Here is a 16,724-nt window from a genome sequence, read left to right on the forward strand (position 1 = left end):
TTGAAATGGAGCTCCCTCGATCGTCCTCCTCAGATCTCAATGGAAAGAGGAAGAGCGGGTTCGGAGGCAAAAAAGGTCGCGCCAAAGCCTGCCGTTTGTCTTGCGAATAAGTGCAATTACAGGTTGATTGTATTCCTCCAAAAATTAGTGATTTTTGTATATATCTTTTTGAATTTGAATTTAGAATATAAGACCTAAAAATTTATATACGTGCATGTCCATTATATATAGTTGATCGCCGTTAGCTAATATAAGTAACTCCTAATTGAAATCGTAATTTACATTAATAATCTTTAAAACATTATCATGATAATAAAAAATATTAAGAGCGTTCTAAAATCTGAACATAAACAATAATGACATATATGAAGGAATCTACGCGATATCAGCGATCATATAGGCTATGATATGATTTGTGTTTCATGAACACGATAACACTTTTCGATGAAAATGTCTAACAGACAACAAACTTCGACTAGCATTCAATTTATTGACAACGAAAGCTTGTGTTAGTACATGTCAACATAGCAGAGGATCCAATCTGCCACTTGCAAGAAGGGATTTGTGACATGGTCTTACTAGAAAAAAAATTATACACACTAACTGATAACACAATGATAAAATGGCCCCATCGATTAATATACATGACTTTTAGCTCACTTGGGATTGTCTAATGGGGTTCAAAAAACATGACATGCATAGAGAAAGAGATCATCTTCAGATGGTTTGGAGCAATTTCATGATGCGGTCATCTTGGTCCTGATAATACTTCTGGACGAAGGTTGTCAGTCGAGTCTAAAATCCAATCATTGTTGAGATGACGTGGGGCCAACTCATCTTGTCGTACCACGTCGACCTTTTGCCATTCCTCCCATCTCTCGGCAAGACCATCGCCTTCGAGCATCCTCACCACTTCTGACATTTTTGGCCGTTCCATTGGGGAGCCCTGCGTGCACAGCAATGCCACTTGGATGAGAGATTCCACTTCAACCTCCACATAATCATTCTGCAGATCAGGATCAACCAACATTTCCAGCTTCTTCTCTTTCAGCAATCCTTTTACCTGAAAACAACGCATATAAGTACTTGATGCCTTACGCGTAGAAAATGCTAGATGACAAATTTATACCAAGTACTATTTCCCTTTTCATTTTATATAGTCATTAAGTTATTTATACATTGCCATTCTGAGATGTAATAGGTTATCATATACCAGCCTAAGACAGACCAATATTCTCACCAGATATATCTACGGCATAACTTTGATATATGCAATGGCCGAGAAATTGGTGCCTCTTGCTAAATCCAACACATGGACGAGAATCATCGTCTATCCTCTTAACCTTATTATCTTAGTTGCTAGAGGCTACATGAGCACATGATCCATATGTCCAGTTTCCAAGCAACCAATAGCACCAGAAAAAGAGCTGCCCTCAAACAGGTCTATTCTAAAAATAAGTACCAGACTAAAACACACTGTAAAATTTAATTGACTAGCGTGTACATCATAGATTATTAATGGGAATAAGATTTGAGGCTTACCCAGTCAAGCAACATAACATCATCATCATTTGCAAGCCGAGCAAGGTCAAATGCTCTTTGCCCTGTAATCAGTTCCAAAAGCATGATCCCATAGCCAAAAACATCAGTCTTCTCTGAGGATTTTCCAGTTGACAAGTATTCTGGAGCTATATGTCCGATAGTTCCACGGACAGCAGTTGTAACATGGGTGTCCTTGTAGTCCATTAATTTTGCCAAGCCGAAGTCTCCAACAACAGCCTCAAAGTCCTCATCCAATAATATATTTGCAGCTTTAACATCACGATGAATAATTTTAGGATCACAATGATCGTGCAAGTAGGACAGCCCTCTTGCAGAACCCAATGCAATCTTTCGTCTAGTTGCCCATTCAAGTGGTGGCTCAGATGGTGGACGCTCTACAAATAAACATAAAATATTGTAAGAACGTAGTTCCCTAGTAACTTCCTCGAAGCATTTTTAGAATTATGATTGATGTAGCTGAACTTTGAAGTTCCCAAAAGCAATAAGTGAAGTCATAAATGATTGACAAATACCTCTCAAGCGTGACGCAACACTTCCGTTAGCCATATAAGGATACACAAGTAACCGTTCAGTAGGTGTCATACAAAATCCACGGAGCCTAAGTAAGTTTCGATGCACAGCCATGCTAATCATCTCAACTTCTGTTTGGAACTGAAGTTCTCCACCTGGAGTCCGTTCTTCTTTTAGCCTTTTTACTGCAACAAGTGAACCATCTGCAAGCCGTCCTTTATATACTTTCCCAAATCCTCCTCTTCCCAGAATGTTCTTGTTGCTAAAGTTATCAGTTGCAACTTGTAATTCTCGGAGAGAAAATCTTTTAAGCTGACCCAAATGAACTTCTGGGTCCTCTTCAGCTGCACACAATAATGGAATATTAAGTTTCACAATGGCAGCAACAGGAGTACATTTAGTTCTTAGATACTAACCAGGCACATCAAAGAAATGTTCTTGTGGCTTACGGCGCCGCCACCATGCAAACATTATAGCAGGGGCAGCAAAAAGCAAAGCAGCACCTGCAGCAACTCCCCCAGCTATTGCTCCGGTGCTAGACGCACTACTTCCTGTAAAATGACATTTAACAACCTTTATATTTCATACATGAGAAAACCTATAATCTATTCACTGTCTAACACCCATGGAATAAAGCATCTAAGAGTACATAATCTGAAAAGCATCCTCCAAGTTGTATCTTGTCAAAAGCTACCAGCCTACTTCCAGACAAATGGGTGGTCCCAATAACATTCATTTCCACATGATGAAGTATATTATAAACTAAGTAGCATAAGATAAAATCTATGTGCTTCAAAGCAACACAGCATCAATAACCTTGTCCTGCTGCAGGCCCTATCATGTCTATCTTGAAGCCTCTACACACAGACTGAAGCAAGAACTTTCCAACAAACCCCTTTTTAGATGGATGAAAAAAAAAGAAGTGGGAAAACAGAATTTAAAAGAAATCTGTTTTAATCTGTTTTTGCCGTAGTATACCACTCAGAGAAGAACAAAGGAACACATCAAATTTGCCTATGATGAAAGTTAAAGTCACCAGAAAATTACTAAAGTAAGCTTCAGTGAGCAGAAACTATTGGCATAATTACCTTGGGATGAGGGTGGTGTTGGAGGAACAAATGGAGGTGGTGGAGATAAGGGAGGAGCACCAGGACAAGCCGTTGTTGTTCCCGGGCCACATAAGAGAGGGTTGTTAGCAAAACTGCATAAATACAACATACAATCAGCAATAATAGTGGCAATTTAATAAGCAAAGCTATTTACAATTTTATCAAAACTCAAGAGCACCTGATTGGAGTGAATAATGAGAAGGACCCAGTAGATGGGACTTCTCCTGACAGGTTGTTATTTGACAAATCCCTGTATATTTATTGACAAAACAAAGTCAACATTGGATAGTGGCATTAAAATTAATTTAGACAGTTGTTATATAACATAGAAGGATTGAATCAACTTACAGAACTTGGAGTGCCGTGATATTAGTCAAGGACTGAGGAATATGACCCGACAGACTATTATTGTTAAGCCGACTATCCTTCAACAAAAATTTCAAAATAATCAAATGTAAAAGAAAATTGCCTCAAAAGAAAAAACATACAAATTAGTAGGGGAAAAACTTGGTATCAACAATATAATGCATTATTTACTGAAGCTTCATAAAACCATGCAGGATACTCTTCTTCAAGGATAGGGGTTCAGCTTCCTGGGTGACTTCATAATTATTTGACGCTTCAGTATCTTAACAACTCCTTAAAATTTTTGACATCTTAGATTTATTATATAAAAAAGGACATTGTAAAGCCTGGTATACTTTTTGAATAATCGGCATTTACAAAACTACCCAGAAAGTTACTAGCATTAAGATGAGCATATTTAAATAGATAAGTGGAATAACTAGACATGATAGAAAAGCAAAACGTTAGCGAGATGAACAATTACAGGTAGTTTAAATTGAGAATAAAATGTATACAAAACAAGAGGAACTTTATTCTGGGTGGAACAAATCTTACAGGAATCGCAACTTTGTTAGCTTCCCCAGTGAATCAGGAATTTCACCAGTGAAGCTGTTTAGATAAAGATCCAAACTGACCAAGTTCGTCAGATTTCCAAGGTCATTAGGTATAGTCCCACTGATGTTGTTGCTGTAAAGTTCCCTGTCATTGGAAATATAGGATAATTTAGTAAACTGCAAAACAAGCATCAAAGCCTGAAATTATTGTAACTAGAACCACTAGATGATTCATAGTTAGAACATGCCTCAAATACAGCACAATAGTGCTGCATAAGAAAGACTACTGGTTTAGGGTATGCCCGTCGATAAACAGTTAAAAAACATTTATGCTATTAAGAAGTGAGGTTGAAAGGAAGTACATTCTATGCAAACAACACAACAGAAGAACCAGAGTAATCATACATCCTGTATTTCGTTATTCCTATATCAATAAATTTTGCTATCTAACAAAAAATATGACAAAATTGGATGTCAAGACTCAAGAACATTTAAACTATTTGCAAAAGAAGTATTTCATAAAGTAGAACAATGAGCTTAAGACATTGATCCATTCAACCGCTCCATCAATCTACAATAAAAAATTTGAGAAGATGCTGAAAACCTAATGCAGAACTTACAGATATTGTAGATTTTTCAGAAGACCTAGTTGAGGGACCAAAGTACCAGACAGCTGAGCATTTCCAAGATCACTATAGAAAAATGAACATGGTCAATTAATTGGGTTCCACAGTCCACACTGACAAATGCCAAGAAAAGAGAGATGGGCACACTTACACTCTAATAACACTATTGTCATTATTGCACGTGACATGGAACCATGTACATGGATTTACCAAAGTTGGGTCCCAGCTTTGTAGCACATTATTGGGATCATTTAAGTTGGTCTTGAGATTGTGCAATGCATCACCTGTTGACACCAGACTTGAGCATGTGACAAGAAAATATAGATAAAACTACAACCATTATATGTATTTTTGAGAGTAAAGAAGCGGTTACAGACGGACCTAGTAGAAACTTGCATGCTTGTGTTTTTTCAAGCAAAGTCGAGTGGAATGAGAACAAGTAGGAAAAATATTAGTCACAGAATGACACATGCATCGTTGAGCTAACAGAAAATTCATAGAGATGCAAAATTGGTCATGTGTTCCCACTTTAAAAGATTATCACATGTGTAGTATTGAATTCCACAAATCCGCAACTCTTCCAAGAATTTTTTTGTGGATAATGATTTTACTGATGTTCCTACACTTTTCAGTAGTTTCTAGTAAATAAAAGAGATTGAATGCACATTCTGATCATACAAGAGGCATTATAAGCCAAAAAACGGTCCTTTTTATTATGAGAAAAACATCCACAACAAGAAATTTCCACCATGGATAAAGACACAGTTGTTTGTTTCAAGAAAACAAACACATTCGTTCAGTTTTACTGGATGTTTAGCAAAAGCTTAACTAGAACAAGACAGAAAACCTAATACAAGAATTAGCAACTTCTGGTTTCAAAGCTTTTTCTCTGTCTGAAGTTAAAGCTGCTTAATTGTCCACCATAGGAAGCATGCACCAGCTATAAACTGGGTTGAATTCCATGCCGTATGGTTTATTGGCTCTTCCATTCAATGACAAATAAAAATTAAAATCTCTCTTTCAGTTTATTTAAAACTTCTTTTCTTGAATTCTACATCAATCTTACAATGCATCATGCATTTTTTCCCACATTGTAACCTACCACTAGGCTATTCAAGTCATCAGCTTATCAAAGGGCAAAGGGAAATTAAACCTCAAAATCTGCATACCATAACAAGATCTGCATTAAAACTTGTAAACTTCATCACAAGTCTATAGATAATAATGAAACCTTATCCTGCTATACCTCATTGTGTTAAATTGATAATTCAACATCTCATATACCTAACCCCTTTCTCCTCTATGTTTTCTCAGAAAAAGTAAAAAGTATCTTTTCTGTTTGATGCGCTTTTCTTAGATATACTATGCATCAATATCAAACAACTTGTAACATGGCTTTAGCAAGCATGACTAAAAACCAAATTTCCTGAAACTACTCCCATATCTTATTGTGGTTACTTTTTTTGAGCATCAGCTCCTCTAACATACATTGTCAACTGAGCGAACATCAACTATAACAAAGAACCAGCTATCTATGTTTCAAGTGGTATCCAATAAATTGACAAATAGGGACATGACAAAACTGAAAACCTAGGCACAACTCAATGATTCCAATTTTGGCCCAAGCTAGATGGTCCATTAGGCCAAGATAATAAGATTATAACTTAATACCCCTGAAGGTTACAAAGTACAGATAGGAAAATGGATCATCTCACTACTGTTTTTGAAAGACAAAAGGGACAGTTCAAGATACAACACTGTTTTCTAATATTGATTATCACACATATTACATATATTTTTCCCTTACAAATCAGAAATTGAAGAGAAATAAAAAATTACTATCATGAAAGAAGCTTCCTCTCAAAACAACAATTCAATGTCTTCCAAACTTTTTTATATTGATTTGACTGGAAAGTTGATCTCATAACCCAAAAAAAAGAAACTAACACTTGAGATACAATCACAGTCATAAAATCCTAACTCTAGAAGTTAATGCTAAGAAAAAAAAGAATCCAAGTGGACAAAAAGGACCTGACAATTTAGGATATTGATTATTCAACCAACTATGTCACGACCCTTCTAAAAACAGCAGACCGTGCCACACAGGTGAAGCGTCTACCATTTACGAATCAGGTACGTTAACCACAACCAGAGGATGACCTACAAACTGAAAACTTGGAAATTGATCAAAATCACTAGCAAGAAAGAAAAAAGAAAATTTTCAAAATAACTACCAAACCACTATTATATTTGTTCCTTTTCCTTCATGTGCAATTGATTGCACTCTATAAAGCAAGAAAATAATCCTTAATTTACAACTGCAATAACCAATTGTTTCTCCTAACTCCACTAAGTCCAAACCCAAAAAAATGGAAGTATCCAAATGGACAAAAAGACCTGCCAAGTTTGGACTTCCAACCATGCCAGCGGTCCCTTTCCAAATCCGGTAGACGCTGATACACAAGGGAATCATTCACTATTTCTCCATCAGATGAACTTGCACGAGAAAACGGACGACGGAAGGAAGGAAGATCTTATAGAATTTTATGACTTTTTTCCTACACATACAAATCACTCCCCTACGATCTCACGCAGCACAGAACTGTTAGATCTCTGAAAGCTCCAAAATTGTCAAGCATCCAAACCCGCACGAGAGTCCAAGGAAAGAGCACCGCTTACCTTCCATATTGCCACGAACCCAAGAGAAGGGATTGAACACCAGCAGGAACCAGATGGACCCACGCAACATCAGCTCCCGCTCCACCGCTGCCATTTCCCCAACGAAAGATCCGCGCTCCTCCTAAGGCAACGGCACCTGCGAAACCATCCACAGCTCCAGCGGAAGAACCCTAGAGATTATGACCTCTCGAGAAGTCGGAATCCTCCACCATTCCTCGCGAGAAGACCGCAGGGGGAACCAGAATTGAACGCGTAGCGCGTCGGAGGCGACCGAGTCGGAGATCTAAGGGCGACGACGAGGGATTGAAGCGAAGATCTCGACGGCGAGCTCTGGGTCTGCCCTTCTCCTCCTCTCCGCCTTTATTTTGTTCTCATCTCGTTTAGGAGCTTTCATCTGAGTTAGCAGGGAGGGCGAACTGGATCTGTTGTCTATTATTATGCAAGGAACAGGACTTGGATACTCATTTGAAGCCAAACATGATGTCAGCCGTCCTCATTTTGGCGACAGCGACGCTACTTTGCTCGTTGTAATTAGAGTTTCCTGTGTCATGCTTCGCACGGTGTTCTGATATTGGTCAAACAAGCTCGGGTCAAACTTTAAGGCGGAGAACGAAGCATTAGCGTAGTGAGACGAGCCTTTAAAATATGTGGGTGTGGCAGTGGGTGGCCGTAGGCGTATGTGTAGTGAGTGACGAAATAGGGCGTCAGGGAGGACAGGTCAAAGGGGGAGGTGGGGGCCACTCTACCCTGCCACGTAGGCTTGGTCATGTAATCGACGCAATTGAGAGAGGAATACAAATTTAAATACGTATAATAAATATTTCATTTACTTGTTTGTCTATTTATATGTTTATATATGTTTCTCGGACGGGTAATAGTGCAAACTTTACATTCTATATGTTGATACATATAACAGGTGATAAAGAAATAAAACAAAATATTTTCTTGGGAGTTTTGCTACGTGTAAAAGAATAAGGCATAGATTATTTAACTTCTCTCGATTATGTATTATGGGAAGACATTGTTGATATTCAAGTCAACCCGATATGGTTTAGACTCGTATCCGTAGAATTGTTTAAGATGCCAAGGTAAAAATACTAAGCTCCCAAATAAATTCTCAGAGGTGAAAATATCAAGCTCTCGAGAAAATTGTTCGTTGTGTCATCTATATAGAGATTGAAGTTGAGAGAGATTTTCTAAATTGATCGCTCCAACATCTAAACTAGTAACCCCAAGTAAACAAGTGTAGTTGTCAATGATAAAAAGTGAACGACTATGTTAAAAGTAATATTTTATACCTAATAATAAAGGGATGATATATTCTATGAAATATTCTTTAAAGATAGCATTTAACTATCTTTAACTATCTTAATTTGACCTCTTTTCCATATAGATGACAATGGCAAATATAGCCCATGTCCATATAGACAAATTAGCGAGGAATAATTTTTCTCTTTCTTCCAACATGGATGTCACGTAAAGGACATATATCAAATAATAGTTGGTCGATAATATTTTCTTTAACATTTATTCCCCTATTCTCATATCTCCTAAGCATATTTCGAGAGCTCTTTGGTGAGAATTTTAAACTATAATATTTAGGACCCATCTGACCCCTTTGATCAATTCTTTGAGGTGAAGCAAAGGTGTCCAACCATTGTACCTCGAGCACACCCAAAAAGGAGAGCTAGGAGCTTATCCTCCCCACCTTGAGTAGTAAGACGATCGACGTGTCTCAATTAGCCCACCTCGAGCAGAGAGGGGGTTGGCACTCGACCTCTCAACCTTATACAAAGGTGGAGATCGATGCTCGACCTACTTGCCTAGGGTGAAGAGGGGGTCAGCAATCGACCAACCCACCTAGGGCGAAGAAGGGGCCAATGCTTGATGCATCCACCTTGGTCGAAAGAAGGGGCAACGCTTGATCCCTCCATCATGATCGGTGCTCGACCCACCTACCACCATTTAAAAGGGGATCGATGCTTGACTCCTCCACCTTGGTCAAAGGGAGAGGTTAACGGCCAACCTACTTGACTTAGACAAAGAGAGGGTTAGTGCCCAATTAGCCCACCTTGGTTAGAGGGGGTCAATGCCCGACTAATCTACTCAAGTAGAGAAGGGTTCGACGCCCCATCCAACCCACCTCGAGTGGAGAGGGGGTCGGCTCACAACCTCTCCGCATCGTGCTAGCCTTGAGGGGGTTGGGTTTTCTCGACATTCATATCTCAAGTAAGCATTATTTTAAGTGGGTTGGACTTTCTTGAGCTAGTCTAACCTATTCCTTTCAGAGGTCTTTTTAAGTGGGATAGGTTTTCTTGACTCACGTGCTTTGGGCATATTTTATCTTATGCATTATGTCATGACAGGTTTATTCTTATATGGGTTGGGTTTTGTCGACTCATATACCTCAAACATATTTTATCTTGTGTCTTTCATCGTTGCGAGTTTCTTCTTATGCAAGTTGAGTTTTACTGTCATACATCTTGGGTACATTTTGTCTTGTGCCTCCCATTATGACAGGTTTCTTCCTATGTAGGTCGAGTTTTACTTAACTTACATGCCTTGGATATATTTTACCTTATGTATCTCATAGTTATGAGTTTTATTTCATGCTTTCCGAGATGGTCTTCGTACATCAATCACTTTTACGCTTATTGAGATACTCCTTCATTAATTAACATTTCTTCAAATTCATCCTGAAGGAACACTTGTCTTTAAAATAAGAGGAGATAGATTGATTTCCTCCATATTAATCTCCTTTAGTCATGGGGATAAGGCTCATTCTCTTATTTGAGCCTTTTGTAGTCTCCTTTATGAGTTTTTTCTTTTTTAATTTTAGTTCTTTTCTTCAATATGAGTTGATCTTTGGTTTATTTTTTAAAGGTGGGTGGGTTCTTGGGTGTCTTATCCTCAAAATATGTTAGTTCTCTAATATCTCAACCTTCCAAACCTTGATCCTGATGACCTTCTTTTGCCTTTGCAGAATCAGAATACATTTTCTTTCTCGCACAAGCTCCTCTCAATCTCATGATCGTAAAATGCCCAAGAAGATTGGTACTTCATCCTCGGACAACCTAAGAGCAGAAGAAGTTTTGACCTCTCCTTCATTGGGATAGTCACTCTTAGTGAATTCGAAGATTCTTTGGGATTTAAAGTTTATGAAAAAACATATATGATAGAGATTTAATGATAAACACATGACTCCTGGATCACTTGTAGACTATGTACTTCATCTCAATCAGGTTCTAGGTGCAAGTCCCTTGATCTAATTATTATCCATATGACCTAATGTTTATGCTCTTTTATTTATCTTCTAACACTTTAGAGGTAGGATTTTGTTTTTCACTCCACCTAGTGATTATGCTTTGCCTCCAATAGTGGAAGATATTACCACCACAGATGATACCCAAATTATGGTACTATTTGATAATGTTTATTAGGGAGTGCTACCATATCTGTATTATTATCCATAAGCTTGCTTTCGATTATGTAAGGCAAAAAATGACTACTACTTGGCTACTTAGAAGAGTTTCAAAGTTAGTAGTGCCCCTTCCAATAATAAGGGTCGGAAAGAATACTTTTTCCTTGTAGGTATAGGTTGGGATTAGGGGTTCAATCTCACTTGGTCTGCACACTTTATAAACAACAAACTTTCCTTTTTGTCGGATTAAGAGATAGATCAAGTGCTTGGGTTGAAAGATATACTCTCTTCTTCTAAGGCAACTAGGAAAATAGATAAGAAATTGTTGATTGATGTGGATCTCAACTCAACTTCTTAGGGTATGGATCTTTTTGCACCCCATCCCCCATTCTCACTTCTTTTTGCACTTTGAGAAATTAACTTATGCAACCTCATGACTTCAATCTCATGTAGGTTTAAATCTTCGAGCATTAAGGAGAAGGGAAGCTAGTTTCTCTTCGAGTACAATGGTGGCTTCTTTGGCTCCTCCCCTGTCTGTTCGTAATTCGTCACATGAGGTGTCACCCCCGACTCGATCTGACCATCCTTTTATCACCAATCAACTAATGAAGAAAAAGGTCATGAAGAAGGTGTCCCATTTTTTATGGGCTGAGGAACCCTATGTAGAGTAGATTTCTAAAGAGGAACTGAATAAAGGATCTCTTACCCTCAAAGTACCAACGTTTTCAAAGGGCTCCCAAAGCTCAAGATCTTCCTCGGGAAGAAGAGGAGCGAGATAAGCAAGATAAAGGTTATTTTTTGACCTATGTAAGGGCAGGTCCTTGTCCTTCATAGCTTTGAAGATAGTCGACTTGTCAAACTCAAATCTAGATGCACCACTACAGCTAAGATGGAAGGGCCAACAAGAATCACAAAAAATATGGAGCAACATTGGCGTCCTAGAGCAATACTACCAAGGGTCTTTGTGCTCTAAAATAGCAAAGCAAATTTATCATTCCTTCTTAGAGGTTTTGCTTGACACAAACTATCATAATGAATTATTAGTAAGCCAAGTCATGGCTAACCCATTTAATATCTTGTTATTATATCATTGCTAACCCTTTTGTCTTTAACTTGTAACGTCATCATCATGTCATAACCATTCTCGACTGCATATGGGACATTGGCTCTGTTATTAATTAGTAATTTCTTATAATTGATAATCTTCAGAACAAAATAGATGGGCTAAAGAGAAAGAGAGAGAGGAGAAGCCTAGTACTTATTGTCAAAGTAGAGTCTTAAGGAGACCCAACCCCTATCGACAATCTTCAGAATGTTACAATATATTCCATCGGGTCAATACTATCATCAAACACTTGCAAGGATGGAAGATGAAAATTCACTAGAATTGATCCCTTTTGGATTTTCTGGGTAAATAACAATCGACCTGATATGGGATCAACCAACACCTCTCTTTTTTATCGTTGGAACTCTCATCACATCTCCTCCAAATGTCAAACTTTCTATTATAATTGGATTCATAGAAAATCCTCCATCGAATCCACTAATTAGGTCTTGGATTCAAGTGGGGTAGAGTGAGGGTGATATGATCCACTGAATTCCATGATTATGGATCGGAGTGCCCCCTTGGTCCGTGGTTCGATAGAACTCGGATGTTTTTGAGATGTCGGCGCCCACTTCGGGTCGGGAAATTTCGATAGGTGCCATGACGGTGGAGTTAGGGATTGCGATTAAGTTGGTGACATCGCTTATTAGACCAATTAGGGCAAAAGTAGAGTAACAACTTATATCAACTTGTTAGCATTTATATTTGCTGAGTGAGGTTTAAAAATTTATTAGCGAGGATGATGATGTGGCTCGAGGCTATCCCTAGGGATAAGAGACTCGGGTTATTGAATAAGCATCAATATCACATTGGAATTTGCATTGAAGTTGATGAATAATATGCAAAAAGAGTGGCAGCTGATCTCCTTGGATGAAAGCATTGTATATCGGAGACAAAGCCTCTTCGCTCGAGCATTCATTAAGATGATTGTAAAACAAGCATTCTTATGACATTAAATCCTCATAATGACAAAAATATTACAGGAATATGTTATTGACATCTGCATTAATCTAACATGATTCAAACTTGTGTGCATAGGGTTGTTTGAGATACCACTTAACATGAATATCGAGGTCGAGAAAGGTTTCTCGAGTTGATCCCTCCAATATTTAAATTAATAACCTAAGATAAATGTGTGCGATCATAGATAATTTTTTAACTATGTTAAAAGTAAACTTTTATATTTGATAGTGAAGAGATGATATATTAGGTGAAATATTTTTGATATGATAACTTTTAACCATTTTTAACAATCTCAATTTAATCTCTTTTTCACGTACGAGTAAAGGCATTCTATAATATTTATTAAATAATATTATATATGGTTAGATTGATAAGAAATAAATTTTATCTTCTTTTTTTAACTTAGTGTCACACGAATAATATTTATTAAATAATAATTCATCAATAATATTCTCCCAATAAGATGCATAATAGAATTACTAAGTCCAGGGAAATACCAAAGACACCTTCTGCGATAGTTACTAGATTCGTAACATAAGTCGTTAATCTGGCATGGTCTCGTTCATCGAGCTAGCAAACACCGGAAGTTCTTCTCCCGTTGGTGGATAAAGGGGGGGGCCACATTTTACTCGCTGTCGTTTCTCCGAGAACGAGATGGAAGTTTGAGTACGCGTTGCCTGGGTGACTCGTGCCTCGAAGCGTTACAATTCGGGCGTCTCTCACACCGTAACCTAACCCCCCATCATCATCGTCCTCCCCGACACCTAACACAGCTCGAGTTAGATTCCGATCCGTTCCTCTCGTCCCGGACCTCGGACTGCTCCCGTCCGCCGGGTGAGCATGACGGACCCCTCGGATGTCTCCGCCGCTTCTGCCGCCGCCGGGGGCTTCATCCCCGACCTCCCGGACGACATCGCGGTGCGGTGCATCGCGCGGGTTCCCCGATCCCACCACCCGGCCCTCGCCCTCGTCTCGCGATCCTGGCGCTCCCTCCTCCGCTCCCCGCTCCTCTCGGCCGTCCGGTCCCACCTTGCCGTCACTGACCCCCCCGTTCTCGCTCTCAATCTCCGCTCCCCCACCGACCAATCCCCCTGGTTCCTCCTCGACCCCCTCCTCCGCCGGAGCGGGAAGAAGTCGCCGCCCCCACTCCGCCTCCCACCGCCGCCCCTCCCCGCTATCGGATCGGCCTGCGCTGCCCTCGGCCCCGCGCTCTTCCTCCTCGGCGGCTCCGTCGCTGGCGTCCCCTCCCCTGCAGTACAGGTGCTCGACGCCCGCCTCCGCCGCTGGTCCCTCGTTCCCCGCATGTCGGCCGCCCGCGAATTTGCCGCCGCTGCCGTGCTCGGTGGCCGCATCTACGCCATTGGCGGCTGCCTCCCCCCGGCCGACGCCTGGGCCGAGTCCCTAGACCCTGCCACCGGCCCCACTGGAGGGGGATGGGCCGTCGTCCCCAGCCCACCGCTCATCCGAGAGAAGTGGATGCACGGGTGCGCCGTCCTCGGGGGCAGGATCCTCACGGTGGCGGATCGGGGAGGAGTTGTGTACGACCCGGCGGCGCCGGCCGGGGAGGCCAGGTGGGGTCCTGTGCCACCAGTACTCGACAACGGGTGGAGGGGGAGGGCCGCGGCGGTGGGAGGGATACTCTACTCCTATGATTTCCTGGGGAAGATAAGGGGTTATGACCTGGAATCCAACGAGTGGAAGCAGGTCGAGGGGATGGAGAAGGAGCTGCCCAAGTTCCTGTGCGGGGCGACATTAGCGAACCTGGGAGGATTGCTGTGCTTGGTGTGGGAAGGGAAGGACTTGGCTAGTGGAAACAAGGAGATGGTGATTGAGTGGGCTGGAATCGAAGTCTCGAAGACTACAGATGGCAAATTGCAGGGATCACTACTGTGGCAGGAGCCTGTGGTCTTGGATGCCCCAAAGGGATCATCTATTGCTCATTGCATCGCCTTGGAGTTGTGACACTGCAAAAGTTGCAACCTTTGATATGTGAGTATGATCCCTTTCAGTTCATGACCATTGGAATAGCTGTGTTTTTCTCTTTCTCCAACTCTGCTGCATAGCAATATAATCTTGATTACAAGACCAGTATGTTCTTCACACAAGATATTACCATTCTGCACTGGTTGATCAATTTTAAATGAGAGTTCTTTTCTTGAATATGTTGTTGATGTTTTATTGTAGGACTTGACACAGATTGCATCGTGGCTGTGCTCCAACAAGGGTGCTTAATTTCCTATTTGATACATAATCATATTGTTGCTCACTGATTGATATGGAGTGTTTGAATTAGGAAGAACCACAAACAATCTTTCATGGAGTACCAGTAATTTATCAAATTAAATAGATATTGAACATAAAAAAAAAATATCTTATTTCATCCAATTGTATTCTATCAGTGGACTTGTCATTATGCAAATTACAAGGGGAACATGCATTAGCCAGTCTGTTTGATTTCGTCTTATATTTAGAGTATCATATCGTCATTCACTGGCTGAAAGGAAGCTTAGTCTTACCGTTAAAAGGAATATATATTTTATTGGAGAACTGGTGTTTTATAAATTCAAAAGTTGGTGATCAAGGGAAAAAAAAATCTTGGTTGATGCAATGGAAAGACTCATCGTAACTTTTGAAGCCATCACAATGAGGATAGTTTCTTTGATGGTGTTTTCAACAAAAGATCTGCTCGGTTGCTTGAGAGAACCTAAGAAATTAGTATCTCACTCTACTTCTTGATGCTCTGTTTAGGTTGTAGTTAATCAGAAGAGGATTCTGGAAATTTATTGGATCAGATTTGTAGGAAAACAACACTATGATCAAGGACGATCAAGGACAAGTTAAGCCTTTTTCCCAGAAAATGGAGATCTCTATCATACTTGCATCAATCTTTTTAGCTGCTCTTGCAGACAACAGAACAAGTTCTTATATTTTTTCCAAACCAATCATTAGCAAATGAATGTAAATTGGTCTTACAGACCGAAAAACAAAACATCTTCATCCAAGTATAAGAATCCCCAATTGGGTATGAGTTTTACGACTCAAAAATACTTGAAGGTTAACTTTTTTATTGTAAGTTGTGGCACTTCTGATTCATGGCTCACTCGGATGTGCGAGGATTGTTTTTAAGTAGCACTTGCCATTCTGCAGATTGTGACGCGGCTATATCAGAGCCAGTTTGTTTAATTCCTTGCCATAATGTGCGTTTGGTTCACTGATGGCCTTTTACTTCTTGATTGCATCTACTGGATAGTCAATGATAGTAGTTTCTGCTATTGCCATCAAGGTGGACAGTCGAAGTAAACAGTGGAATAAATTCTAGTAGCTTTTGCTTGCACCTGAGATGATCATGTGGTTCAGCATGTGGAAGTCCTTGATCTGATTCTTCTCCTTGTCAAACAAAAAGACTAATCAAATCACATCAATTTTAAGACATTTGTTTGATACTTTTAATTCAACCATTACTGTAATGTGCTCACAAGGCTTTTGGTTTGTGTTTACAGGTTCTTGATAGTTTCATGCTGAAGAGCTAAAAGCCATCAAGGGCCAGAAATTACATGTCAAACTCTCTCCTTTCCAAGCAGATTGCAACCTAAAACTCCCAAGCTGTTGTATTGCCCATCATCTGCAGAAACCCTAAAAAGATGGCTGGGTTGATCTTGATGAATCAGATTATAGACATCAGCTGTAAGTATCTGTAATGCCAAAATCTTGAAGCTGAGCATCTAATGTAATAAACCACACTAAATCTTGAAGCTGAGATATGGGCTTTGGTACTTGTATTGTGAAGACAGTTACTTCAGTGATAAATGCATGTTAAGCGTTGTTTACTTGTGGCATTTGGATGAGATC

At 39.9% G+C, this 16,724-nt stretch overlaps 2 protein-coding genes across 2 annotated transcripts; one reads left to right on the forward strand and one right to left on the reverse strand.

The window, feature by feature from the left end:
- Positions 1–460: 460 nt before the first annotated feature.
- LOC103975515 (LRR receptor kinase BAK1) lies at positions 461–7,809 on the reverse strand. Its single transcript, XM_009390495.3, has 11 exons — positions 7,387–7,809; positions 4,859–4,991; positions 4,702–4,773; positions 4,083–4,226; positions 3,531–3,602; positions 3,361–3,432; positions 3,162–3,274; positions 2,490–2,624; positions 2,076–2,417; positions 1,543–1,937; positions 461–1,063 (listed from the first exon to the last, which is right to left on the reverse strand). Exons 1-11 carry the CDS (start codon positions 7,478–7,480, stop codon positions 749–751), a joined length of 1,887 nt encoding a protein of 628 aa, XP_009388770.1. The 5' UTR covers positions 7,481–7,809; the 3' UTR covers positions 461–748.
- A 5,791-nt stretch (positions 7,810–13,600) lies between these two features.
- On the forward strand, positions 13,601–16,702 carry LOC135605904 (F-box/kelch-repeat protein SKIP6-like). Its single transcript, XM_065096500.1, has 2 exons — positions 13,601–14,864; positions 16,376–16,702. Exon 1 carries the CDS (start codon positions 13,716–13,718, stop codon positions 14,835–14,837), a length of 1,122 nt encoding a protein of 373 aa, XP_064952572.1. The 5' UTR covers positions 13,601–13,715; the 3' UTR covers positions 14,838–14,864; positions 16,376–16,702.
- The last annotated feature ends 22 nt before the right edge of the window (positions 16,703–16,724 follow it).

The sequence above is a fragment of the Musa acuminata genome, chromosome BXJ2-2, assembly GCF_036884655.1.
Source record: "Musa acuminata AAA Group cultivar baxijiao chromosome BXJ2-2, Cavendish_Baxijiao_AAA, whole genome shotgun sequence".
NCBI lineage: Eukaryota > Viridiplantae > Streptophyta > Magnoliopsida > Zingiberales > Musaceae > Musa > Musa acuminata.

Coding starts and splice junctions, on each gene's coding strand:
- LOC103975515 (XM_009390495.3), bottom strand. CDS start 7,480: ATGGCAGCGGTGGAGCGGGAGCTGATGTTGCGTGGGTCCATCTGGTTC. Junction 3,275..3,360: donor TCATTATTCACTCCAATCAG/GTGCTCTTGAGT, acceptor GTATTTATGCAG/TTTTGCTAACAACCCTCTCT. Junction 2,625..3,161: donor AACACCACCCTCATCCCAAG/GTAATTATGCCA, acceptor GTCATTTTACAG/GAAGTAGTGCGTCTAGCACC.
- LOC135605904 (XM_065096500.1), top strand. CDS start 13,716: ATGACGGACCCCTCGGATGTCTCCGCCGCTTCTGCCGCCGCCGGGGGC.